Source organism: Lissotriton vulgaris, chromosome 9 (assembly GCF_964263255.1).
Source record: "Lissotriton vulgaris chromosome 9, aLisVul1.2, whole genome shotgun sequence".
In the NCBI taxonomy this organism is placed as follows: Eukaryota; Metazoa; Chordata; class Amphibia; order Caudata; family Salamandridae; genus Lissotriton; species Lissotriton vulgaris.
Window position 1 is genome coordinate 225,844,929 of NC_141697.1, and position 25,944 is coordinate 225,870,872.

The window sequence follows — 25,944 nt, forward strand, 5'->3', positions numbered from 1 at the left end:
TCATGGAGACATTTGCTATACTCCTCTTTCCCCAGAAAACGTTGAGCATTACTACAGGGTCTGTCTTGCAGAGTGATATCAGGCTGTAACTGTGGTGGCGCCATATCCCTAGTCCGAGGTGGTGGTGGTGGGGGAATCATTGTCGAGAGTTGCAGTGCCAAATACTGAAGAGCTGGGTTGAAGCAATGTGGCGCAGGCACTAGATCCTTTGGTGCAGCAGTGAGAGGCGTCAGAGCCAAAGGCATAAACATTTGAAATCTGTATGGAACCATTACCTGTGAAGGAGTCCTAGGAGACAGTGAAGCTCTCGAGAAGATTGAATACATATTGTTAAGGAACGCTGTTGGATCCAAACCTGGTGCAGAAAACGCAGGAAACAACGGTTGTCAGCGTCTAAAGCTTGGCCAGTGAAGGCCCCTGGTGCCAAGGTATCTGAAAAAATCTGAGGCTTGGTACAGTGGAGTCCACAGAGGGGGGACCACTGTGGTCCAATCTATAATTCTTGCTCTGAGGATGATTATCCTGCAGGAGATTGAGACCGACAAGTCAACTTACCTTTGGAACATTTCTTACACTTCTTTTGCTTCTTCTTTTTGCCCCTGTAGATGGCAATGGAGATCAGGAGTGATCCCACATACAATTGTTGCTTTGACGGTCATCACTAGACCCTGGCAGTAGAGAGTTTTGCTTCTTTCTCTTTTATGACCTTTGGGTACATGCTTTGACGGGAAGTTCAGGTCTGGGGGTTAAGGTACGACTCCAGGCACCAAAGACAAATAGCTTGGGGGCCTGTTATGGATATGTGTCCCTCCCAAACCCTTCAGGGTTTTAACCTCAATTTCGTAGGAGGGGACATGGCACTGTGCTGGTTTTAATTTTTTTGAGTATGGAAATTTGCACTAAGACTTAAACCCTCAATCTCCACAGTGATAGTCTGAGGCCTTCACCACTAGGCCACAAGTGACTCGGCTGATTTTGATTTTTGTGTGAAGAAAGCTCCTCAGAGAAAGCTAGCTTTGGATCTTGGTTAAAGGTTTGAAAAAAGGGAACTGACGTTGTTATGCTGGGACGGGCTCTAAATTGCTTCGTTGACGCCACTTCCTACATCAATAAGAATCCTGTGCTCCCCTACTGGCGACCTGAGACCTTTGAAGTTTCCGGATCTAGTCTGACACCGCATATTGCTCTACAGGTGAGTAATCTGTAGGAAAAACTACCCATAAGAAGTACAATTTCTATATTTTGTTCCTGGTTTGGGGTGGGTGTCTGGATTCTTTAAAGACCAACGCATTTTTATTTAGCCAGACTGCTCCTCTACTGCTCTTAATTTGTTTCTGATCCGAACTGGCAATGCATTCCGGTCTGCTAGATTTTTTATAGTTCAGCAAATAAAATGAAGTAAAGAGTAATCCTGAAGAGTACTTTTTTTAAAATCAATAAACCCTTTTGTGTTTTTCTCATGAAATAGCACAAATATTTTTCAACTTTTATTGATAGTGTAATTTCATTTTTTAGTTAAATGGCTTTAGGAGAAACTGAGATATATTTCTCTTTTTGAAAAAGCGAATTATTGGAGAATATAATGCGATGTTTGAACCACTGCCAGTGTTTACATCCAAGCATAACATTTAATTTGATTGTATTCTTCTAAAAAGGAAAATTTGACATAATTGCTGGTTTTATGGCCGAATTATTTCTGTGTTAAATTGTCTTGAGAGTAAAAATATACTTTTGGTCAAAAAAAAGTTTTAGCCTGAAGCTTGATTTTATATTGCCGATTGCTATTACCTAGAAATTAATCAATAGAAGAGAACCACTTTTCAGTGCTGCTTTACATATGATATCCTTTTCTTTTCAGGGAATATATGTACTTCAAGACAACAAATTCCGTCTCTTAAGTCAGATGTCAATGGGAAAGCAGTATTTGTCACATGCACCTAAGGTAATTTGATCCCTCAACGTAGGGCTTGATTTTTAAAATGCATTTAATACAGAGGAGAAAGATCGCTAGACATATGGTTGATGTCACATGAATTGCAAGACCTGATTTTGATGTTGACAGAGAAGTTTCTTTAAGGTAATGTCAGTCCTAAGGCTTATCCCTTCATTAATCAGTATGACCCTTGCAGTTTGCCTTCCTACTTCAAATTGCCATTGTTCTATTACTTGGAAAGAAAACAACAAGGAGGGGGGAACCTGAGGTTGGTTACAGGAGAAGGTGCATGTTCTTAAAAAGTAATTCTACCTGAACTCATTGGTATGGTGATTTCGTGGTTGCGTATGTGGCACAGTTCACAATACCACCAGTCTATATAACCAACATAAATTCAATCAATTCATAGTATTGCAATATTTCAAACTTCTCAATAATTCCTCTTTGTGAATTTATCACCGCCAGACCCTCCATATGAGCATAGGCAGACAGACACATGCACCCATAAACACTCATAGTTGTTTATGCTGCATCTGGCCTCAGATGCATAACATGCAGCATTGCCCAACAAACCAAAGTGACTTCTGCTACTAGCTTGCTACCTCAGTAACAAACTAACAGATGTGAGGTTTGCTATGGGAAAAGCGAACAGCCTTGGGGCAGTTCTCCCACAACCGCCAGAGGGACAAATACAGATGGACCAGGTAAAGTGTTTAGTGTGCATGATCTCAGAAGGGGAAGCGGGGCAGTCGCACCCTGCAGTCCAGTTTTGGAAAACCTACCAGAGAACAATCCCTGTGCCCCACAAGCCCACATATGTTACTGCCTGTGTACATTCTTAAAACCATCTGCAGTGCATCCTTCTCAGTATCAATTGCACTGATAGCATCTGCACAATTTTTTGAGGCTCCTCTAAAGAAGACTTGTGGCGTCATTACACTGCCAGAGGTATATATCTCCAGAGAATGCCTACTGCACCATCCATCCCTCTTATGGACACTTTATTGAAATGTCCTGGAGATACAGAGAGGATGCTCAAAGAAGCCTTGAAAGGAAGGCAGTTTAGCCTTTACTTCTGAGCAGAACTGGGTTATTACCCTTAATGATTTATTTACCCACATATTCCCCCGTAAGAAAAATATTACAAAGCAAAATTCTGTCAGACTTGCTGCAGGCTGACCCCACAAGAAACAGAAGGAACATTAACCTCACTCTTTCAAAACCTCTGCGAAATTCAAAATACAAAGGATATAAAAGCTAAGGTACATAATCGCAACATAAACTGGACTAAGGGGGTTGACCATCAACCTTAGTCAGTAGACTTTATCCCTGTGCCAAATTAAATATTTTCTTCAGCACCATCTAGACCTGTATTATTTGGCAGTGGACTTGAAGAAACTAAAAATAAACTTATTGTAGCATTAGTGATTGAAAACTGCAAGCAGCAGTTCATGCAGTAGTGGGTTATGCCTTTTTAAATACTTTGGTATTTTCAGGTAACCGAGGGTGAAGTAGCAACTGTTTTAGCCTACTAAATATGGGGCAGCAACTGGTTCTCATATATTACTTGTTATGTTTAGTACTGGTCTTTTTAGGTCGAGCTTAGCCGCAGCGCGCCTGCACTGCTCGATCTGCGAGACTGCTGTAGTAGAGTATGGAAGAGAAGCCGTGCCCACTCTCCTCCCATATTTTGCATTGGCTTGTGACATTGTCTTTTGTAAATGCTGCCTTCGGATTCATTAATAGGCTTGTTAGTCCCGCCTTAGTACGGCCTTGTCTTCATTTGTACCCTCCCATGGCGACTGGCCCTTTTACTTTGGTTGTTACACAGGACCTGTTATTTAGTCTGTAAGCACTATTTACTTTATAGAGTTTCTCTTAGTGCAGGCCGGACTTGCGCTGCTTCAGCTGAAACCGCTTGTGCTTTTGTACGCAGCATGGCTGCCCCTGTAACACTGGTGTCTGCTTTCAATCACTTTAACCGGGCATTATCTCGTCTGTTTTACACCCCCCCCCCCTCCCCCCCCCCCCCCCCGACCTCCTCCTCCAAGTAAAATGGATTTAGAAATGAATAGCAAATTAAGTTCTGTGAATTCCAGGTAGCATATAATCCTGACCTGAAGCTGACAACAGCTCATCTGTGTTACATGTCATCTGTACTAAAGCCACCTGACTGGTTGTTTTCAAAAGCTTGTTTTTATTAACAACGCCATCACCATCACCAATACCACCTATACTACCACCACCTCCACCAATACCACCACCACCAACAATACCAGTAACACCACCACCACCACCTATACCAACACCACCACCACCCCACCAATAGCACCTCTACCACCACCAATACCACCTCCAAAACTACCACCACCTCCAAAACTACCACCACCAATACTTCTACCACTACCACCAATACTACTGCCATCACAAATCCCACCACCAATAATATCACTGTCACCACCAATTCGAATACCAGTACTCCCACCACCAATACCGCCACCACCAATACCACTGCCAATAGAAGTACCACCAATATCACCGCCCGCCCCCCTACCATTACCACCACTTCAGCACCTCCTGCTTACTAGTAATAGCAGGGGCACTGTACGAGGCTTGAGCTGCAGCCAAGACCAACCCCCTCTCCCTCCATGCCTGCCATAAAGCACAGCCCGTCCTGCACCAGGAGGTGAAGCCAGGGCCCTACTACAACTGGAGTGTTTTTTTATTAGGCCAAAGATAGCAATGACATTACGCAATGCCACACCGCACAATCACGGAGAGGGACGGAAATAGCCCCCTTCCTGCTCTTTCTCCTGAGCCGGGACAGTGTAATCACAGAGCAAAAGGTGTTGGAGCACTTTCTTAGTGTTTATAGCTTGGACCATGTGTAACTCTCACTTCACACTTTGTGTCTGTATAATTTACAACACTTACACATCATCTTCACTGCCCTATTCATCTCTACTTTGAAGACTTCTCAGGCCGGTCTCTTCCTCTGATATTTACAATCTAACAAGCGGTCGAGAAGGCCCTTTATTGCAATGCAATAGGTCTTACATTTGCAAGAGTTTAAGCTATTAGGATTGTAAATGACAATGCATTTTATTTATGTTTTAAAACCTAAAAAATAAATAAAAGGCATTGTCACTTACAATGCCAATAGCTCAAACTCACATGTACGTGAGACCTGTTGCATTGCAAATGCTTGTTTAGTTTCAGTTGTGGATAGCTTATCACTTGTGGGCCAGTGGTATTAATCTTTCCAAAAGTTACTTCTGATCATCTGTGTAATTTGAATACACACTGAGCATTGCTTTGAGGCTTAGGGGGGATGTGTTGTCCAAATAAAATTCCATATTAAATGAAAGATTTTCACTTTTTTTAAATTGTCCCTTTAGTTTTTCCCATCTTTGAAAATAGTCAATTTTAGTGGTGGCCTCGTTCCAAGCCTTGAAATGTGTTTATTTTTTATTCTGATTAATAGAACACTTCCATACATTAAGGACAGTCTACAAACAGAGGGCTTTATTGCTTTGCATAACATTTTATCTGAGAAGACCCATCTAATAAAAAAGTAGGGATGTACAGAATTACATTTTTTATTAGTTAAGTTGAAAATGTCGTTAAGTTCAAAGATTTGTTTGCTTTATAAACTTCGTTGTGAGCAAATCCAGCGTAATCACTTGGGGCTGCACTCCCAAACATCGTTTTGCCCATTCGGCTGAAACTCATTCGTGGCTGATTTTGTTCCGATCTTGCATGAACCTGGCCTTGCAGTTCATGCTGGGCTATTTCTACTGGAGTAGGACCTAACCTAATTTGCAAGTAGCCGGTCTCTGCTTAAAGTAGCATAGCAAACAAAACAAATTATGGACCACAATGCGGCTCTAAGTAATTACCAAAGCCTTATTCAAGCATTCCACCCTTCACCTTTTTATTATTGTCATCTTAAATGTGTTCAGGCTCCTCCAAGACCCTTACATTTGATTAGGGGCATTCACTGTAAATTATCCAATCCCTACAATTATACATCCATTAAACGGATCCCTTATATATCACTGTCTTTTAACACCAGGTCTTGTACTTTTGTGTCAGCCACAGAAGAATTGGCCTCCCGCATCTGCATCCTGTACACTACTTCCCCTGCTCTCGTTCCACTTCTTGCAGGCTTTCCAGCTGTCCTCCCATTCTCTGTGACCATCGTCCCGACAGCAACATAGGAGTGCAGTATTGCAGATGAGAGCAGGAGGGTTTTTTCGGCAGACTTCGGAAGGCTCTATCGGTGGAGAATGGTACTACTCTAAGCAACACTGGGAGCTGCATCTGTCTTTGGCCTTGAGTCAGCCCTATGCCTCAGTCTCAACAAACTGATACTTTTCAACTTTGTGATCCTTTTTTGCATGTACGTTAGTAAACAGTATGTAATCTGTCAGTTACCTGTCCACACTGTTGTTCAACCACCATCCTAATTATTTTGTCTATTTATTATAGGAGGTCTTAAATACAACTTGACCAAAAGAATCAGAGTGCTATACAACCAGCAAAAGCTCAGAACAGTGAACCAGTATAGAAAAGGGAAAGAATGAGAGCGAGCCACACAAACATATCAGTGTCACAAAGTTCAGCAACTCATTCTTAGTTTGCAGCTGAACTTTAACTAAGTTTGTTTGATCCCTTTGTGTAGAGAAACTTTACAAATTAAACAATTCTAGTAATTAAAAAAAACCATAGCTCAATTTTTTTTTTTAAACCGATTTTATTTGATAGATTGCACATATAACGCGACCCCCCGCATGTCAGAGCAGCCGCCAATCAAAACAAAACATCATTGTCCTAGCAATCTGTACATCATTTTATACGGCAACCATATCAAACTTAACATAGTGAAATTCCCTCCCTTCCCACCTCCCCCCCCCCCCCCCCCCCGTCTCCCCTTCCCTGAAAACCCCCCCCGCCCCCCTGGTCACCCAATCCCATCTCCCCTGGTCAGCACATGGTGTCTCAGGCCAGAATCCCATATACATCCGCCATTATGGCTCAGCACACATTCCCCTCTATAGCCTCTCGTTCTACCGGAGGGTCCAGCCACAAGCCCCTGTAGTCGGCCCACCTCTTCCAAATCCGATAGTGTTTACGCTGGCAGCCTCGGGCCTCAAAAATTGGCTGCTCTAACTCCATGCAGAAGTCCAACCCCTTCTTCCACACTGGAACAGAAGGAGCTTGGGGATCCTTCCATGCTTTTGCAATATCCCTCTTAGCGAGGGTCAAGCCTAAGACCAATAGGTGCCTCTTGTACCTGATCCCCCGAACCCCCTCCATCCCATGTAGCAGACCCAGTCGTGCCGTACGCGGGAGTTCCCACCCCAGAACCTCAGCCAGACAACCCACACTCCTCTACAGAATCTAGCCAGTGAGGTGCAGTCCCACACAGTGTGAAGCAGTGTCCCCACCTCCCCTCCACATCTCAGACAGTTCGGGCTTGCAATAAGACCTACCTTCCACAACCGCTCCCTAGTATAATAAATTCTGTGAAGATATTTAAATTGAATAAGCCGCAATCTCATTACTATCGCCGCACCTCTAGGGGCCTCCAGTGCCTCCCACCAATCCTCCTCCTCTAATGCCCCAATATCCCCTTCCCACGACTCCCTAAGTTTCTGTAGTGTCGAGGAACAATGTGTGGTGAGAGTCTGATAGATGCGCGATATCTTTTTTTCACCCAAGTCTCCCATGAAGACCTTGGCTTCCACGGGACTAAACTCTGGGAGGGACTCTAGACCCACCAGACTTGGTGTAAGGGCATGACGAAATTGCAAATATTCAAAAAATTGGGACCGGGGCATACCGTATTCCGTTTGGAGGTTCTGAAAGGATTTAAGCGTAGTACCTGACATGACATCCCCTAATCTCGAGATCCCTATATTGTCCCATCCCCTGAGTCCCCGAAGGGACTCCAGAGCCAGGAAGCGTCCATTCTGCCACAACAGGGTTTCCACAGTCAGTTTGCCCCACCATCCCATGCGACGCAATGTCTGCCTCCAAATCTGGAAGACCTGCCGAGTTGCCGGCGGCAGCCTCCTGCGAAGGTGTGCCGCATTTAGTATCCGATGTAGAGAGTTGTCCCCCATCAGATGGCGTTCCAGGGCGTACGCTGGGTCGCCCCTGTCCCCGTACCACCATTCATTTAAAACAAAGAGATGAGAGGCCTGATAGTACGAAAGGACAACCGTGGATGCGAGACCCCCACAGTACGTGGAAAGAAAACCCGTCCGCAACACCACCCGCACCACACCTCCCTCCCAAAGGAATTGCCCCAGCGCTGAATTTACTTCACGAAACCACTGGGAAGGTATAGGATATGGATGATTCTGTAGTTGGTAGAGTAATCGGGGGAGTGCCACCATTTTTAAAATGGCCGACCTGCCGTAAATAGTGAGAGGCATACGGGACCAAGTCTTCATGTCAGTCCAGACCCGATCCCAGACCGGTACCAAGTTACGTTCCCAGGAGACAGCAGGGACCTCAGAGAGAAACACTCCCAGATATTTGATGCCTCCAACCGCCACCTGCAGTGCCGAAGCCCAGTCCCCCACTCTGGCCCGGTCTCCCTGCACCCACAGCGTCGATTTACGGGGGTTTAGGTACAGGCCAGAGGTCTCGCCAAAGAGTGGCATTATTTCCAGAATGCGAGGCCCCGACCTATTGAGGTCGAAAAGGAAGAACAATACGTCATCCGCGTATAGAGCTATTCTGTCAGATGGACCCAACTCCCACTCAAAGCCGCTAAGTTGTGCGTCCATGCAGACCCAGGCTGTCAGTGGCTCCATTGCCAAACCAAACCGGTATGGCGAGCGGGGACAGCCCTGCCTGGTTTCCCGCCGGATTGCGAATTTAGTAGAAATGGCACCCGCTACCCTCACCGAAGCCGTCGGGTCTGTGTAGAGCAGCCGTATGTAGGACAGGAAACGAGGCCCCAAGTTTAGCCTGGGCAGTAGCCCAAATAAATATACCCAGCTTAGGGAGTCGATGGCCCTATCGATATCTGCTAGGAAAAGAGCCGCCTGCACCCCGAGGTCCCGGACCGCCACCATTGCCACATGCGCCCTACGAATGTTATGCCTAGTGGCATGAACCGAGCCTGATCAGGGTGGACGAGGCCTGCAATATGGGGCAGCAGACCATTGGCCAGTGCTTTGGGCAAAATTTTTGCCTCAACGTTTAATAAGGAGATCGGCCTATAGGAAGCGTGCTGGTCCGGCAGCCTGCCCGGTTTCTGGAACACCACTATTTCTGCATGTCTCCAATCTGCGGGGAGGTGGTCATGGTCCCATGCCTCCTCCAGCGCTGCCCTGTAATGTACTCCCAACTGAGTGTGGTATTTCTTGAAGAACTCGCTAGGAAACCCTTTAGGTCCTGGAGCCTTCCCGGTGTTCAGTTCACCTTGGGCCTTCCCCAACTCCTCCACCGTCAGCGGAAGTTCGAGATCCTCACGGACCTCATCTGTCACTGACTGGGGCGGCAGGTCCGCTATGAACTTTTCTACCATCTCCGCTGGGAGACACTCATTCGGGGCATATTGTTCCACATAGTATGATGCGAAGCTTTTGGCAATCCGCCCCGGGTCCATAAGTGGGCCCCCAGCGGCATCCAGCAGCCCTGGCAAAGTCTGAGCCTGAAACGTGCCCTGACAAAGCCGATGCAGCATTGTTCCAGACTTGTCCCCCCACTGAAATTCTACTACTCGTCGCCAGCCAAACCTGGCGAGCCTCATCTAGAAGCAGCGACGAATAGGATTGCTGAGCTAGTGGAAGTTATCCCACCATCTGACTCTCTCCTTCCACGCTACAGCGCCGCTCCAGGGTCTCTACCCCTGCCGCGACGCGCTGCAAGTCTACTGTACGCTGTCGGCATGTAGCCGCACACCATGCAATATCCACTCCCCGCAGCGTGGGCTTCAAGGCCTCCCACACCGTCCCAGCCGCTGGCACCGATCCGACGTTGTCAGTCAAAAAGTGTGCAATGGCCTCCCCTATGTGTTTCTGATAATCTTCCTTGTGCAGGTGCCAGGTGGACAGGCGCCACCCGAACGGCTGCCTCGTCCTACCCAGCTGGAACTCTATACACACCGGTGAATGGTCGGAGAGCCCCAGCGGCAAGATGGCCGCCGATCCTACTCTGCCAATAACTGTTCTAGGGACAAAAATATAATCCAACCTGGAGAAGGAGTTATGTACTGCCGAAACATAAGTGTATTCCCGCTGAGTCGCGTAAAGATACCTCCATGTATCTACCCAATCTAAATTTGTAGCCATACCCCCCAACCTAGTAGCTACTGCAGGCCCCCGACCGCCACCCGGCCTGCACCTGTCCACCAAACCATCCATGACATCATTCCAATCTCTTCCCACCACTGCTATTGACTCGGGAATGTCGGCCCAAAGTGTGAACAACTTTTCTATCAATGACCACTGCAGAGGGGTGGGGGGGCATACACACTGCCAAACACAAAAGTCTCCTCCCCAATCGTACCCCTAATGAATATGTCTCTGTCCTGTGGATCTACCCGCTGGGTGAGGTGGACGTACATGAGCCTGCGATGCACTAATATGGCCACCCCCCGGTAGCCTCTGGTAAAACCTGCATGAAAGACTTGCTGATGCAAAGCATTGCAAACAAAGGGTTTTGTTACCTAGCAGGTGCGTTTCCTGCAGCAATAAAATATCTGCGCGCCCTCGTTTGGCCTGTCGCAACACAGCGCCCCTCTTAATTTGATCCAGCATACCCCGCACTTTCCAGCTGAGGATTCGAAGGGATGCTCCGACACCACTCACATTAGCTTCCGCACCCCCCATCAATGAACCACAAAGGGGAATGCCCTCGCACTGAGCACCATACGCGCATGCAAAACAGCCAACTCACCCCCCCTTGTGCAACAACAAACTGCCCCCCCCAACACCCGGTTCCCAGCCCCATACCTCAAGAACACTGAAGTGCCTATCGCGGCGTAGGTAGCCCAGGGTCCAAAACAGAGGACCCGAGCCCAGCCCTACCAATGGATCCCCCCAAACTACCCACCATCTAACCTCCCCCTTAACAAAACCCACCCAGGGGTAGAGCCCGCCCCCTACAATCCCCCCCCCACCCGACAAACCACAATTAATTTCCACAACATCCTTTCACAGTCCTTCTCAGCAAGGTACTTCACCAAAGCAACAGTAGTCTGACCCCGGCAGAAGGAGCCGGAGCAGTACACTACCCTTGCACAGCCATGACCTCCGTACCCACTGGACCCACAGTCAGGGTGCAACTATAGGAGGATCTGCAGCACTCTTAGAGCCCCCCTCCGCCCCTCCTGAGTCGGAGCGCTTCCGGGACCTGGAGCACCAGTTCCCCCTACTCCTCGACCCTCGGGCAGTCCGAGGCTGTTCTCCACTTTGCGAGGTGTCGGAGTCTAGGCCCGTTGGGGTATGTGCCCCCACCTTCACTGTCTCTTCGGTCCATTGGAAAACCTCTTCAGGAGAATCAAAGCAGTGCGTGCGAGACTGGAATACCACTCTCAGACGGGCTGGATACAGTAGAGCGTATGGAAGTTTGAGGTCCCGTAGCCGCGCCTTGGCCGCCATAAATGATTGGCGCTGCTGTTGCACCATCCTAGTGTAGTCCGGAAAGATAAGAATCCGCTGGTTCTCATAGAGGAGAGATTCCTTTGTAAGGTGTGTCCCGGTCGTGATAGTTCAATAATTTGGCAATCACCGGTCTGGGGCGGTGCCAACTGGCGGCTTCTGAACCAGGGCCCTGTGTGTCCGCTCAATGATAAAGGAAGTTGAGACGGAGTCCGGAGGGAGCCAGCTCGTCAGCCACCGCGTCAGGAATGCCTCCATATTGCCCTTCTCACAACCCTCCGGGAGCCCCACAAAGCGCAGGTTGTACCGTCGGGCCCGGCCTTCCGCATCCTCGGCCCGAAGCGCCAGATTCTTTTGCACACTCTCCATGTTGGCGACTTTACGCTTCAGGGTCATCGCGTCATCCTCTACACCCGATATCCTTGTTTCGGTTTCCGTGATGCGGGCTACTGCGTTGCGCAGATCCTGACGCAGCAGAGTAACGTCCGCTCCCACAGCCCCAATTTTAGCATCTAGAGTGTCTCTAGATTGGGTTATAGCAGCCAGCAGCGTAGCATTATCAGGACCAGGGTTTGGGGGCCCCCCGCTGCCCCGGCCCTTCCATTAGGCTCCGTATATTTGTACTTGGGCCCATGCTTCGTGGCACCCCCTCCGCTCCCACCACGTGTCATCACGACCGGCACATTGGGGCACTCACCAGCGCAAACGGTCCACCGACCAGTGCTCGCACTGCTTGCTTTCGGATGGGTCACAGCGTTGGATTACTCCTCTGTAGTTAGTGCCAGGTCCCTCTCCAACACCAGGAACCAACACTCCAAGCCCAAGTCCTCCACTGTCTGGGCTGCCACAGCGTTTATGGGCCCCTCTCAGAAGCCGACTGTCTCCAGGGCCGGTGTGCCAGGGCCAGCCACCAAATTGCGCCCGACACTCAGTCCTGGCCCTCACCGCAGGCCTCCGCTTCCAGGATCACTCCGCCTCCGTACAGAAAGTTGGCTTGGGGGGGGAAAGGGGGGGAGGCGCTGCCACCACCACCACCCCCCCAAATCCCCCCCCCCCCCGAGGGCCACACACCACGGGCCAAGAATCATTTGCAGAATGTCTGGTGCTGGAGGCGGTTCCTGAGACACAAACAGTCCAGGGTCCCGAGGCCACCACAGACTATGAGGGCACCCCCCATCTCTGGCACACCATTGGGCTGTAAATCACCCCCTACTGCGCACTGCAAGGGTGTCCAGTGCCTCCCACGTCCTCACGGGTCCCGGCATGGTATCCGCGCACGAGGGCCGACCTGCCCCCCGAGCCCTCACGAAGTCTCGTCCCACCAGGATACCGCCAATGGAGTCACCAAACTGTGGGTCCCGGCTTCACGGCCCTCCTCCGACCGGACGGTCGTCGAGCCCCAAATTAATGCCCAGAAAGGATCTGGCTACCTCTTGGCCGCCCACGCGCCTCCGGACGTCACCAGGGAAGGCCTCGGGACTCTGCCTGCAAGGGTCAGAGCTGCAGCTCGCTCGTCACAACCCCTCCTCCAGCTGCCACCGATCGTGCGCCACGGCCGGGGACCCGAAAATTGAGGTCCCGGCTGCCGCAAGACGGACCAGGCCTCAGTCCGATGCCTCTCCCGGAATCCGCAGGACCGCACCGAAGCTTCGCCTGCGGTCTATGCACCAGTACCCCTCTGCTGAACTGCACAGCGACGTGGGGGAGAAGGATAATTCTACGGATTTGTGGCAGGCGGGACAGAGCTATTCTATGCTGCATCCGCCATGTTAGCCCGCTAGGCCACGCCCCTCCATAGCTCAATTTTTTTAATGTTGTTTTTTCCAGTGAATTTTCATAGTGAAGTGACATAACATTAAGCTTGTTCTGGAATAAACTCGATTGGTGAATAGGGCTGCTAATTTGGGAATAAGTAATTTTTATAACATTTTGAGTGTAGCAGTCAACCCATCCTGCTAAGAGACCTACCACTTTCACCTGAGAGGGGGGCACTCCTCACTTTATTCTTTAAAACTGCTTTCCATAGGGACTGACGGCCTTCTTCCAGTTTGTTAGGGTAAGCAGTGTCCTCCAGTGTTAGCTTTTGAAGAATGCATTTTGATGTAGTGAACTATATTTCTTACATTATTAGAATTTGTTACAATTATACAATGATTTATCAGGACATACATTCTCTTCAAACTTTAGGAATGGATACTCGTATTTTGACAGCTTTATTCCTTCTCCTATGAAATTGTTGCCTACATGTGAGAGGAAGGGTTGGCAGCATTTAAACACGTTATATTAAAATCCAATTTCCCCAAAAAGAAAATCTGATTTCAACTTGAGAGAATTATGCAATAGAACCGTGAGTAGAATTCTCCAGGCTTCGAGGGCAGTACTACAAAATCTTTATACTTACAAACTATTTTATTCAGCATTTTGGTTCTTGTGAGATACAAAAGTTTTGCATCAGTCCATTTAACAGAAAGGTTTTTGCACCATGGCAAAATGAGAAACCACATTGTAAAACCATGTAACCGTATAAATGATTAGATGGTTGTCATAGAGATTTTAATGACCTAACCTAGATCAAGAAAAAACAATTCTATGAATTTTCCAATGTAGTAAATAATGGAGCAAACTGATTATGCCTATCTTTCACATTTGAAAAGTGGAAAAAGGTTTTTATGATCTTCGTATTGTAATAACGTGAAACCAATGTAATATATGTTTGGTTGAGTGCAAAAACGCAACTCCTCATTGTACAAGAAGCAAGCCAAGGTGAAAATAGATTTTTCTTTTTTCCGTTCACCCATGCAAAGGTTCTGGGATAGGATGACAAAGCTTGTGTATAATCTTATAAGTTTAAGTCATATATTTATGCACCACCACCTTCTCTAGTGACACCTGGGGTGATGGGGGGGGTCCTCCTCCACTTACTTTTGAACATCCAGAGAACATCAAACAGGGGCTCAGCGCCTCTTAGAAGATGAACAAAACCAGAGGGTAAAAGCTGGAGCACAATACTGGTGCACTCTCCTTTAGTTTTGTTTTTGGGGGGATTCGATTCAGATGGTGATCCCTAGATAGCCATAGTGACGCAGATGATTTTGACCCTTTGACTTTCTCAGATGGTTTGGATTTACTGGCTCTTCGGAACATGAGTGGGTTTGATAAGTTGATATCGACCTAGCTCCTGCAGAGATGTAGAACTTTCATGCCATGAGGAAGCAGATGAAGTTTTAGAAATCCCTCTGACTTCGGTGGAGTATCGGGCCATCATTTAGACAGATGTCTCAAAGTCAACAGCAGCCACAGTGGAGCTATTGTTATCCTTTAACAATCCTCTAATTTAAACACTAAAAGAATCCTGGTCAAAACCAGCGTTCTATCTAGTGTTCAATCAATCGATAGCCCGCCCTCTTGTCCCTGCATATATCACTCGAGAGTTTAATGTTCCCCTACACAACAGAATTGAATCTCCGCTATATCAAGAGCTTTCCCAGCACACCCTCCCAATAAGAAATTGGAAGCTGCGGAGAAGAAAGCCTTTTCTTTGGGGAGACTTAATTACACTGTGCGACTACAACTTGTCTTTTGGGTTGCTGTAACCATGCCCTTTGAGACATGCCAGCATTGGTATTCCTTAATCTATCAGAACCCTTAAGTTTTCTGCGATGAATAGGATGCTTCTTGCCACATCAAAGTGGGCCTCAACACGGTGGACTGTTGTCAGGATAGGATTATCGGTCACCTTAAGAAGGCATGCCTGGCTGCCGCCCACAGGCTTTTCTGCAAGTCTACAGAATATGTTCATGGAAATTCTGTTATGTAGAACATCTCTTTGGAGCTCTTAAGTGCTTTAAGGAAGGAAGAGCCACAGCAAGATCTCTGGGAGTTCAGTTAACATCTAGGGATTTTCATCAGCTTTGAAGACCATAGGCCTTCGGCAGTGGATTTCATTACAGATTAAGCCAACTGACAACCAACAGCAGAAGCATCTTGTCTGTCAATACAGAGGTAGAGGCAAAGAATGCAGTCCGGGACGTCTAATTAGTTCATCAGTAAAGGAGCACATGCCAGTGGGAGGACGGTATCCTCTTTTCTACGTGCCTTTTCATTGGATTTGGGATGGTACATTTAGAGAAGTAATCGAACAAATGCAATATGTAACTGTTTCGCATGACTCTTCCTGCTATTCCAAGAATACCTTAATGTGTTTACTTGTGTTTCGTCACGCTTTTCCATATGCATTGATTTGCAATTGGCATCAGCTGTTTGTTCGAATAAATTGATCATTGCAACTTTTTTAAGGCTGATGAAATAGAAATCAAACAATAAAAACATTATTTTTAAAACTATTTAAAGTCTAATAATTTCGATTGTGATTATCTTCCGAAAAGACCTTATGAGGAGGAGTCTGAATTTGTGTTGCAAAGTGAATGTAATGCCTGTCCTATCATTGCATTATAAATGAACAAACAATACTTCTGCGTCGTTCTATGTATCCTGAGAACAAAAAGAGGCATCAAATATGGACCTGTTCATCCTGGGTTTCCACTGAGATATTGCCAGTCTCAGGAAACCAAATGTTTAGATCTCTCCTCCCCCCACCCTCAATATCAATCTGTGCAGTCTGTTCTCTCATCTGATAACCTCGATTTAATCAAATGAAACTATTCACGAAGTTTGAGGAAAAAATTGTTCTAACCCTCAACCATTTTGTTTCATATTTTTCATTTGTGAAATTTTGTTATGCATCGAATTTCTTGTGTAAGACATTAATTTTCTTTTTTATGCAGTATTTGGCGTTTACCTGCGGATTAATCCGAGGAGGTTTATCCAATTTGGGAATAAAAAGCATAGTGACAGCTGAAGTCTCCATAATGCCTGCATGTGAGTATGCCTAAGAAATGGGGCCTCCTGGAATACAGTTTGGTACATCGTAATTGCAGAGAACCTGCTATTCGTATATACTTTTAGCTGAATTACAGCTGTTCTCATTATTTATTTCTAAAACATGAAATCAAACCATCCAAGAGAGTTCCTGGCACTGACGAAATAAATGAGAGATGGTAACTTAAAAAATACTCATGAAAAATACAAAATAACAAAACAAACATTTTCAGTCACTTTTTGAAGGCCAACTGAGCTATTTGTCTTCGATTACGGGAATATTTTTCCAGCCTTTTAGGGACAAAAAGAGAATCTTGTGGCATGAGGTTTAAAAACATAGATCCTGGAAATGGGATGCATAAGATTGGCACGGTCTGACTATTTATAACTGTATAATACTCGGAGAGTGACAGAGGCAATTAAAATCTATCTTTCATTCCACAGTCAAATAATGTAGTTTTCTCAGCACCTTGATTAGCTTCGCCAAGCTGTAAAAGTGCAAAGTCGTAAACTGGCGGTAGCACAAGTGTCACCAAACTGTAGAAACCCGGATATAGTTTTCAGTTTTTTGGGGGGACCTGGACAATCAGGATAAAAAATAACTTTTTTTCATTTTTTTTTTTTCAGGCAAATTCCAAGTGATGATACAGAAGATGTAGAACATTCAAAAGAAGTAAATTCCAGTCATCCTGATTATTTAAAGTATTTTACCTGAAAGCACTAACTTGAAAGTAAATTATTTATTATCGATGTTAGATTTCAAATGAGGCTATATCTTCACAGCATGTAACAATTTACCTTCTAATTTTAATGAGCTGGAGATTTCCAGTATGTAAGTATGGATTTCTTATTTGTGTGAGTGCTGATTTCTACTTACTTTGGGAAGATGATCTACTGCATTGTTTAATGCTTGGCAGAAGTCATCTTGCTACATAAGTTGCTGCTTATGAGACCCTTCATTTCTGACAAGCTGCATTATGTTGTTCATACTTATGTTGTTTTGTGAGGGAATATCCAGTGCACAGAACCGCTTCTGGGTCAGTGCCACCCACCACACTCCTTACGCTGTCAAAATGTTATTTCTTCTCTCTAGCTGTGTGTCATTACACAAAAACCTAATTGTAAATTTCTTATATGGATCAAGATAGCTTCATAATTCCTTATGTAAACTCCACAAATCCACAATTTCACCCAATTGCGTTTTATGTTCACCCCAATGCAGTTCCTGGTCCCAATGCATTTCGGGGTTCACTCTTTATTAGGGGCTGATAGGTGGATTTGTGTAATTGGAGGAGGTTCTTGGGTAAAAACCGAACTCCTGAGGGGGCACGGTTCCCAGTGTCCGGGTACGAAATCCAAATACTTCCTGATGGGGCTGCTGTTAGTAGACGCAAGCTGTTAAAATGCAGCTGTTTTGAAATTGTGGATTTATTGGGTTTATTTGGAATTACGAAGCTATCTGGAAATCGAATAAAGGTTTTTAAATAAATCAAGTCTGTGTAATGATACATAATTGGAAAGAACTGCTTAACTTTAAAGCAGTGTACACTATGCGGTGTGTGTGACACTGAACCAGAGAGGTTCTGTGCATTGGATACTTTACTTTTGCCACAGGCTAAATGTGACCTCACACTTACTGGGGTTCTGTGCACCTGATACTTTACTTGGGTCATAGGCTGAAGGCGACAACATACCTATCTACACCTGTAATGGTAGTAAAATCAATCTACTTTGGTATACATTGGGTGTGCAATTACCCAGAGTGGGTAAGAAAATTCTTTGAGGAAGGATGGCACTGAAGGATGACATACATTCCTAACTTAATAGAGCGCATACTTTCTCATGTGACTAACTACGGCGAATCAGCATTTCTGCCAAGTTATCAAAAACGTGTAAGCTCTACAAAGTGGAGAAAGGTTCATCCTCAATGTCTGGACTTCAAAGTTGTCCTGAAACTCTAGATCTAAGTAATTTTGGGGGGCAAAGGAATACAAGAGCAAATAAGCTCTTCCTGCATTTTACCAGTTCTGTGAAATCCAGCTTATGCACTAAATCGTCGTCTAGAAAAGGAAAACTGTTTGTCTGCCACTAGTAGAGAGAAAATAAGGATCCTACAGAGAGGAAATGTAAAGTAGCAGGCCTTTGCTTTGTAGTAGGTAACATAATAGTGAAGGATATCGCTTAAGACGTTGACCAGAACAGTGACGTGATAAAAGCAGGGAAATTAAAATGTTAAGCAGGAAGTGTTGCAGAGAAGATACTTACAGAGCTATTGTAGCATGTTATGGAAGCCCTCGGCTGCTTTCTCTTGTTGAAGCTGTTTCAACGTGAGCAGAGGTAGGCAGACAATTAGATTGCAGGTTAGTATCGTTATGGTTACAACTGCCTTTGTATTTGAAGAGTAAAACATGCTTCATACAACCTTCAGAATACAGGAAATTGATGCAAAACATGCCTTTATTGGGTGCACAAAGAAAACAATGGATATTAACAAAGATGCACAACTACTGAAACCCAGATAATGTATTTGAGAAAGGAATGATAATAGAAACGTTTGAAATCCTTAACGCATCAGTACCTCAGGATAAAGTACAAATTATGCCTGTAGTAAGTAGCACAGATGCGTTTTGCTCCTTAAAACACACTCGGAAAAAGCTGAAACATATGGCCTTTTTTGCTAAACAATGTTTTATCTAGCTCTAGGGGTTATTTGTGTATATTGGCCCCAAAAAGAGGAGTAGGAAGAAGGATTTGGTGAACAATATAAATGCTGCCAGAATAATACAATACTCAATTTACCTTCTTTTAAACAGACAAGTAAGAGGCTGCTGAAGAGTTCAGAGAGAGATTTACTTAAGGTTCCTCTTAATATTTTGTTCAATCAAAATAAAACGTGGAACCATAATGTCTTGACCAAAACATGTATGTTCTGTGTCTGCAACTTGCAGAACCCCAGGTAGATGAACATTTTATTTATTTTTCTCACCCGTAGAAGAAGGCTGAAATACACCATTGATCACTTCTCAAACTACTGCAAGAATGCTCTTGAATTTAGTTGCAGCTACACAGAGACACTCAAGTACTGATGCTTCTCTGCAGATCAGCATGAACCTGTTATTCATGATACAAAAGCAAACGTAACCTCTCTCATTGAAATGTGTATGTGCAGTGTGGAGGTTCGAACCTTTTTGAACGTCAACCTTATTGATGAAGGTTTACAACTATAAGGTGCATAGCAGAAACCACAACAGCAGATGTAGGCAGCATGACTTGACATGTGAGAAAACACAGGGTGATAATGTGGCTGTGACATCCTAAGTGACTTACAACGAGTGCCGTTAGTACTGGCAATAATGAAGGGGAGCTAGTAAGTGGCAAACAAAGTGATAGGGGTCGTGAACAGTGTAGTAGCAGTTGTAAAGAGGCCTATGGTTCTCTATGGTACCCAGCCTTTAAAAAAGAAAGCAATTACTGTGAAGTTTGAGGGTCCATTTTGTCTAGCTAAACTTGTATTATTTGTTTTTTTATGGCAAATTAAGTATTACAGAATGTCGATATGTGGACCGACATGCAAAACCTGCCTTTCACATACTGCCTTTAGGTGTTTCGCAAGTTTGTCAAGATGTTAAAAAGCCTGATGTGTGATGGAGAAGCTACGGAGTCCTCATCTGTTAATAATTTTTCGCGTGTTTTTCGCAGCTGTCTCTGTAGTGCCACCTGTAGCACTAGACAGTCAGGGAACACAGATGCTTTCCATCACAGATCGCCTCTGTGCACACTGAGCATTAAGAAGAGCAAAAGCAAGAATTCTAGGGTACTAGCAGAAGACAAGGCTCTAAATCACTTTAAATATGAAATGTAATAGTCTGTGTTTAGCAAAGCAACACAACAAGAAAAACACATATCAGAAGTGCAGTAACAGTATCCAGAAAATAATCTGATTGTTTCAGAAATTAAGTACTGGTCGGATTTCTGCACCGTCGTCTTGGATGAAATACAGCTTAGACAAGGTTTGCGTGAAAGCAAAGTTGTCACCCCCTTGTGCCCTCTAGTGCTCTACTTAGTCATTATTCCCACAGCCATGTTATCCCCAACAGCTTAATGGAAATCAGTCTACCCAGCCAGAACAAAACACATACATGTAGAATTCAAACCATTATTTTAGGAGTCCTCTTGGATTAGGTTTTTCTTTCCTTGTTATTTTAAATGCTTGCTACTGCAGGATTTCCACTTTCTTAACATGACCCTGCGTACAGGCATTCCTTGTGGTAACTGACTGGACAACCTCACACCATACATAGCTAGTGTAGGAGTGCACCACAAATAGTCTAAAACATCAGAAAACTATACCAACCTTTTTGAGTTTTTGTGTCACTTCAACTCTTACTGCTCTGACCTCCAACCACTACTTTTCAACTACTCCATTGGGAAAATCGGTTTGCTTAAAGTAATGATTTTTTTGTACTCGGTAACTTTGTCCAATCCAACTAAACAGGATGGAATCTTCCAGTAAGAGACCTTAATCAGTCCGAAATAATTGAATTTTTGATTAGCCCTGTTTTCAGTTATACGTGTCAGCCACATATTTGTAAGATACAACTGGGATCTTCAACAAATCGACACATTTTGCAGTGTTAACATTATTTAGGGCAGGGTTGGTGTTCAAGAATAATCACAGAGTAACCCCTACAATGGGTGATAACTTGACCTCCGTTTAAGATCTCTGGAAAATCACTGGTGTCCCTTTGTTATTTACTTGCCTAGTTCTGAAGCTTAAGAAGTTCTTTCTAGCCTCGATCAAGTCACCTTCTAGGGTGAAAGAGTGTAGGCATCCTAACATAAGTTTCCTTGTCTCCTACCAGAGAGTTTAATGTGGCAGAAATGTCTAATATTTATGATGATCATAATATTAGGAAAATAGACGTTGTGCATTTCTTAGGGCTATCAAGCAATAGACAGAACATGGAAAAAAATATTTTTTTTAAAGTATAACCGCTCACAAGCTGCGCAGCACTTTTTATATCCTGCACAAAATGTATTTTTCCTATTTTTCTATAGCCAAAGAATTCCAAGGACCGAGGCAGAGGAAGTTCTTAGATGTCAGGGTACATGTTATCAGGCAAATACTGAATGTATTCTACTACTAGCCTTAATAATAGTTAAGCAAGTTCACAAGTGTCAACACAGGATTGTGGCACTCCTATAAGAATCAGTAGGTACAAATGCACAAACATTTGCTTTGTTACATGGAGTCTTGTGTGCCCGGACATGTGATTTGTGCATAATGCCAAAATGTGCAGGAAGCCCGAATCACAAATCAAACCAATGTATTTTGAGAGGGCAATATTGTTGTTAAGCTGATTGTCTCATGAGTAAGTACAAATGAGGCATGTACCAACTTTGTGCGTAATTCACTGGCTCCCATTGCAAATTTGGCACAGCAACAGCGGACTTTTGGTAGGTGGCAGGAGGTTACCTTGGATGTTACAGACCCTAAGTTCATAATACTGGCCTGAAAGCAGTAGACCTTCCAGCACTTTTCAGATATTGCTCCGCCTTTGTAAGGGTGAAACATAAATTGTATGCATCTGCCTTTATGCATTACTCGAGCACAGCTACAAGTTGAAAGTGGTAACCACGTGGTCCTTTTTGCTGTTGTACACATCACTCAATCGGATTTTGGATTCCTAGACTTGGCTTTATGAATTAGGATGTGCTACCATTGGGCATGTCCCTGCCCACATCCCGTTGCTTGCACATCTAGGACGTTTTACTCATTTATGAATGCACATCAGTAGATGCACAGCTGCAAGTGCTTTACCGAACAGCTTGTTGTTAATGCCTTTGCAATAGTAGGGGATATTCAAGTCGTTTTCCACATTCACAAATCTTTTGTGAATTGACTGCTAAATATTAGTAAATAATTGAATTCCTGACAGTATTGAGTTTTGAGAAGATTTTCAGCTGACATTCAGGAGAACTAAAGAACAATATGAGACTCTGATAACTCATTGGAGAAATATATTGGTAGATGGAAGTGGAGAAGAAATGTTTTAAACAATACATACTTGGGTATTTCTAGCAGTATACAGCAGATCTCAAATTAACTCAGAGGTGCACCTCATAAAAGAGATCAAACCAACAAAAGTGCTTTTATGCTATGGTTCAAGAAGTAGGTTCTTGTTTCATCTAGTGATGAAATGGTACAGGATATCAAGGTCTTTCAGATCTAACACTTCAAAACTAGATCCAAGCTGCAGTTATTTGGGATGGAGTTGAAAGACAGGAGTGGGACAAATGGCTGAAAACTGACTGGCACTAGCCACTGATTGCTCCGCCATCCTGAGGAATACCTGTTATGCACATTGTGAAATGTAATTCGTCAAATATAGGTAGACACACCATCTTACCTCTTCAGAGATGGGATTAAATGTTCAGATCAGCTTGAAGGGAGTGCTAATGGTCAGATAGAGAGTGTGAATAGATGGTGCACTTGGGTAACTGAAGTTCATCTTTGCATTATATTCAGCAGGCAGACAACTTTAACCCTATGAAAGTGCTTGACTGTTTTCATAATGGCTTCTGCATCTTATGAGAAATATTTTGGATGGCATAATTAGGTTGAGTAGGAAATAACCAATGTCCCCAAATAGGCCGCCGTTAGGTCCTCCCTTTCATTATTTCCTGCAAAATGAAGATCTAAAGAAATATAAGTAAAATAATTAATTGCCTTGTTCACCAAAAATCCTTCCACTCCAGAGACTGTCTTTTATTTTTCTTTAAATAGTGTTCAGCAGTGTCCCTTTCTTTTGTTATTGTAAGCTTCCCTCCTTTTTGTTCATCTCATAGAAAAGGTGTGCTTTTTACATGTGTAATTTGGCTAATGTCTTCCTATTGGGTAAAGCCTTTGAACCCCGTCTGACTGCAGGTTCTGTCCTTGAGCTAAGAACAGGTCAGTGCATCACTTACAAATGCACAGCTTGCCAGTTAAACTGGATCCTGGAACCAGGTTGTGTTGTAAAACATCCCATAACACTACAACTTAGGCATGGGAAAAGATAGGTTAATTTTTCTCAAGCACGTATTTTAGATAATTTTTTAACAATTACCTTCCTTACAAAAACTGTCATTAAATGTGTTTCTTGTGCCTTTGGCTGTTTTAATGTTATATCATTTTCAGTAACAAATGTGTCTTCTTTCTGTAATATTGAGACCAGTTCCTATTTGTACAGCACTCTGAATGTTTCTCGGTGGGGAATGCTCTAAATCCCCTCGCTTTACATGAACACTACTTGTGCCAGTGCTATAGCCTTTAAAATAAGGCACACCTCAACAGTGTTTGGCACTGTCCGCTTCTCTGGCACACCTGTTTGCTGATATTAAGTGTTGCGTTCTATTTTCATCACAATATAAGCTAATTCAGAAATATACACATATATCTCCTGTCAAATTCTGAGAATGAGGTTGGTGAGTTTCTTGTGACATTCTATTTTTACCTCACTTGTTTTTATAGAGGGTTCCTACATTACAAGGCTCCATGCAAATAACAGTACCTTACCCAAGTCAGTAAGAAGCTCAGATTGCTAATTATATTGCAGCTAACATCAGATCTTTGTATTTGTTGTTGCAAAAAAAGGGGTCTTTAGTAGGAAGTCGAAAATATTGTAGAAAAATATATATTGTCTGTATAAAATATTTTTTAAGAACAATACTGCTACCGTTTAAAATGACTTATGCTGATGCTCTGTCTAAAGTCTTGTTCATCAAATAACGCAGTTGTTTTTATTAATCTATTCCTTTTCACCCAGAACATGTTGTACTAATGTCTAAAAATGAAAATCTTTATGAGCAATGTAAAGTGTTATGCCTTTCTCTTAGAACACATGCCTTGATTCAGCAAGAGATAAATTGATCAGTTTCTTTGGATCAGTAACACAGTTATCCGTTTTCCGTAAAATGTCGCATTTTGGGGAATATTTGCTCGACTAATTGAAGGGAACGGCTGTTCATCCATATTTATGTGCATTTCATTCAGTTACTAGGCAGATTCCATTTGGTGGTGTTAAAATGTCAAACTTGACCACCATCAGCATAAGGCATTCTCTGGTGATTTTGCATCTTGAGAACACGCTGCTTAGGAATGTTTCACCAGCCTTCAACTGGGTTTTAGAAGAGACTTAAAACGTAATTATTTACCAGTGTGTGTAAGACCCCTCATGTTTAAATGGGTGGCAACAACTTTCAAGCTGTTTTTTTAAACAAATATTGAAATTCACATTCAGTCTTCAATTTGAAATTATTTTTGAGATGCTCTTACAAACTGCTGCATTTCTCTATATGTGGTCTATGGAATCTGACCTGTAACATAGCTCATTTACACATTCTGTTATTCCAAAGGAATTGTGAGCAGTTGCTAAAATAATGCAAATCTAACAAATACAGTTATACATGTGTGTTGTGACGGAATGTAATGCTCCATGTTTTCTGTAGGAAATATAAGGCATTTTTATGTTTTCTTTGGGAAATAAAAAAAAGTTCTGTTATATATTTATTTTTACAAATGTTAATTAAGATAAGTTGGCTAAGGCAACATTCCATGTGGCATGGTTTAATTGCACCACCTCAAACTGAAAGGCCCCTTTAGTGGCTTGTGGGAAGCAGTATCCCATTTTACCTGCTGTCACTGTTACCTTCTTGCAAGCGTATCTCTTCAAATGAGATGGAGAGCTTATTTCACATTTTCTTTTGTACTATCCCTGGTGAAGCCTCAGAACATTGAGAGGGATTCTCCATTACCTCACATATGTAATGAAACTATTAAGCAGTGATTCTTGAGGAGTACATACCACTTTGTGTTTCAGTATTGTTATTCAGTGTTTGTACTTTTGTTTTTTTTAACTTAAATCAAAATAAAATAAAACTAATAACAACAGTTGTTTTGTTGGGTGCATTAGTGTTATTTGCTCCACTTTAGTTTTAAAATTGTTTATCAACTCATTGACCTGTGCATGTGGAAGACCAAACCTAGACAAGAGTCAGCACCAGTAAAACTATGGACCGCAGATAACGAATGGGGGCGAATCTAATCGCAGTTTTCGTTCTATTGTATCCCTTCAACTCTTAATATCTGTTGCTTTACGCCTGTTTAAAATACTATTTTTTCATAATTCCAAATCTAGATCTAATAAACTGTCTCTACCAGAAGTTCACGCATTACTTTTGAAACAAAATAACTTTTTAATTGGAAAGTAAAAATGTTTTCCTACAAAAAAATGTTTTATACATATGGAATGCATGATGTTAGAGAGGAATGTCATTAATGCACCATTGAAAAACAATGACAACCACTTATATATCTGTTGCAAACCCTTGGAGCTTAGCTCTTATGCTTAGATTTTAGTTTATTATGTTTCATTTAAACATCTTGACTGATTGAAACAACCAGTGTTTTGCTGGTGTTCTTAGTGGTGGAAACCCCATGCATTCATGATAGTGGAGGGGGAGGAGGAT

General features: G+C 43.7%; 1 protein-coding gene across 1 annotated transcript in view; it reads left to right on the forward strand.

Moving 5' to 3' along the window:
- TRAPPC6B (trafficking protein particle complex subunit 6B) overlaps positions 1 to 25,366 on the forward strand; it is a 46,411-nt gene extending 21,045 nt beyond the window's left edge. The window contains exons 4-6 of the mRNA XM_086937354.1: positions 1,859 to 1,942; positions 16,341 to 16,434; positions 17,062 to 25,366. Coding sequence (XP_086793480.1) covers positions 1,859 to 1,942; positions 16,341 to 16,434; positions 17,062 to 17,093 — 210 coding nt within the window. The 3' untranslated portion in view covers positions 17,094 to 25,366. The remainder of the gene's footprint in view (positions 1 to 1,858; positions 1,943 to 16,340; positions 16,435 to 17,061) is intronic.
- Positions 25,367 to 25,944: the final 578 nt, after the last annotated feature.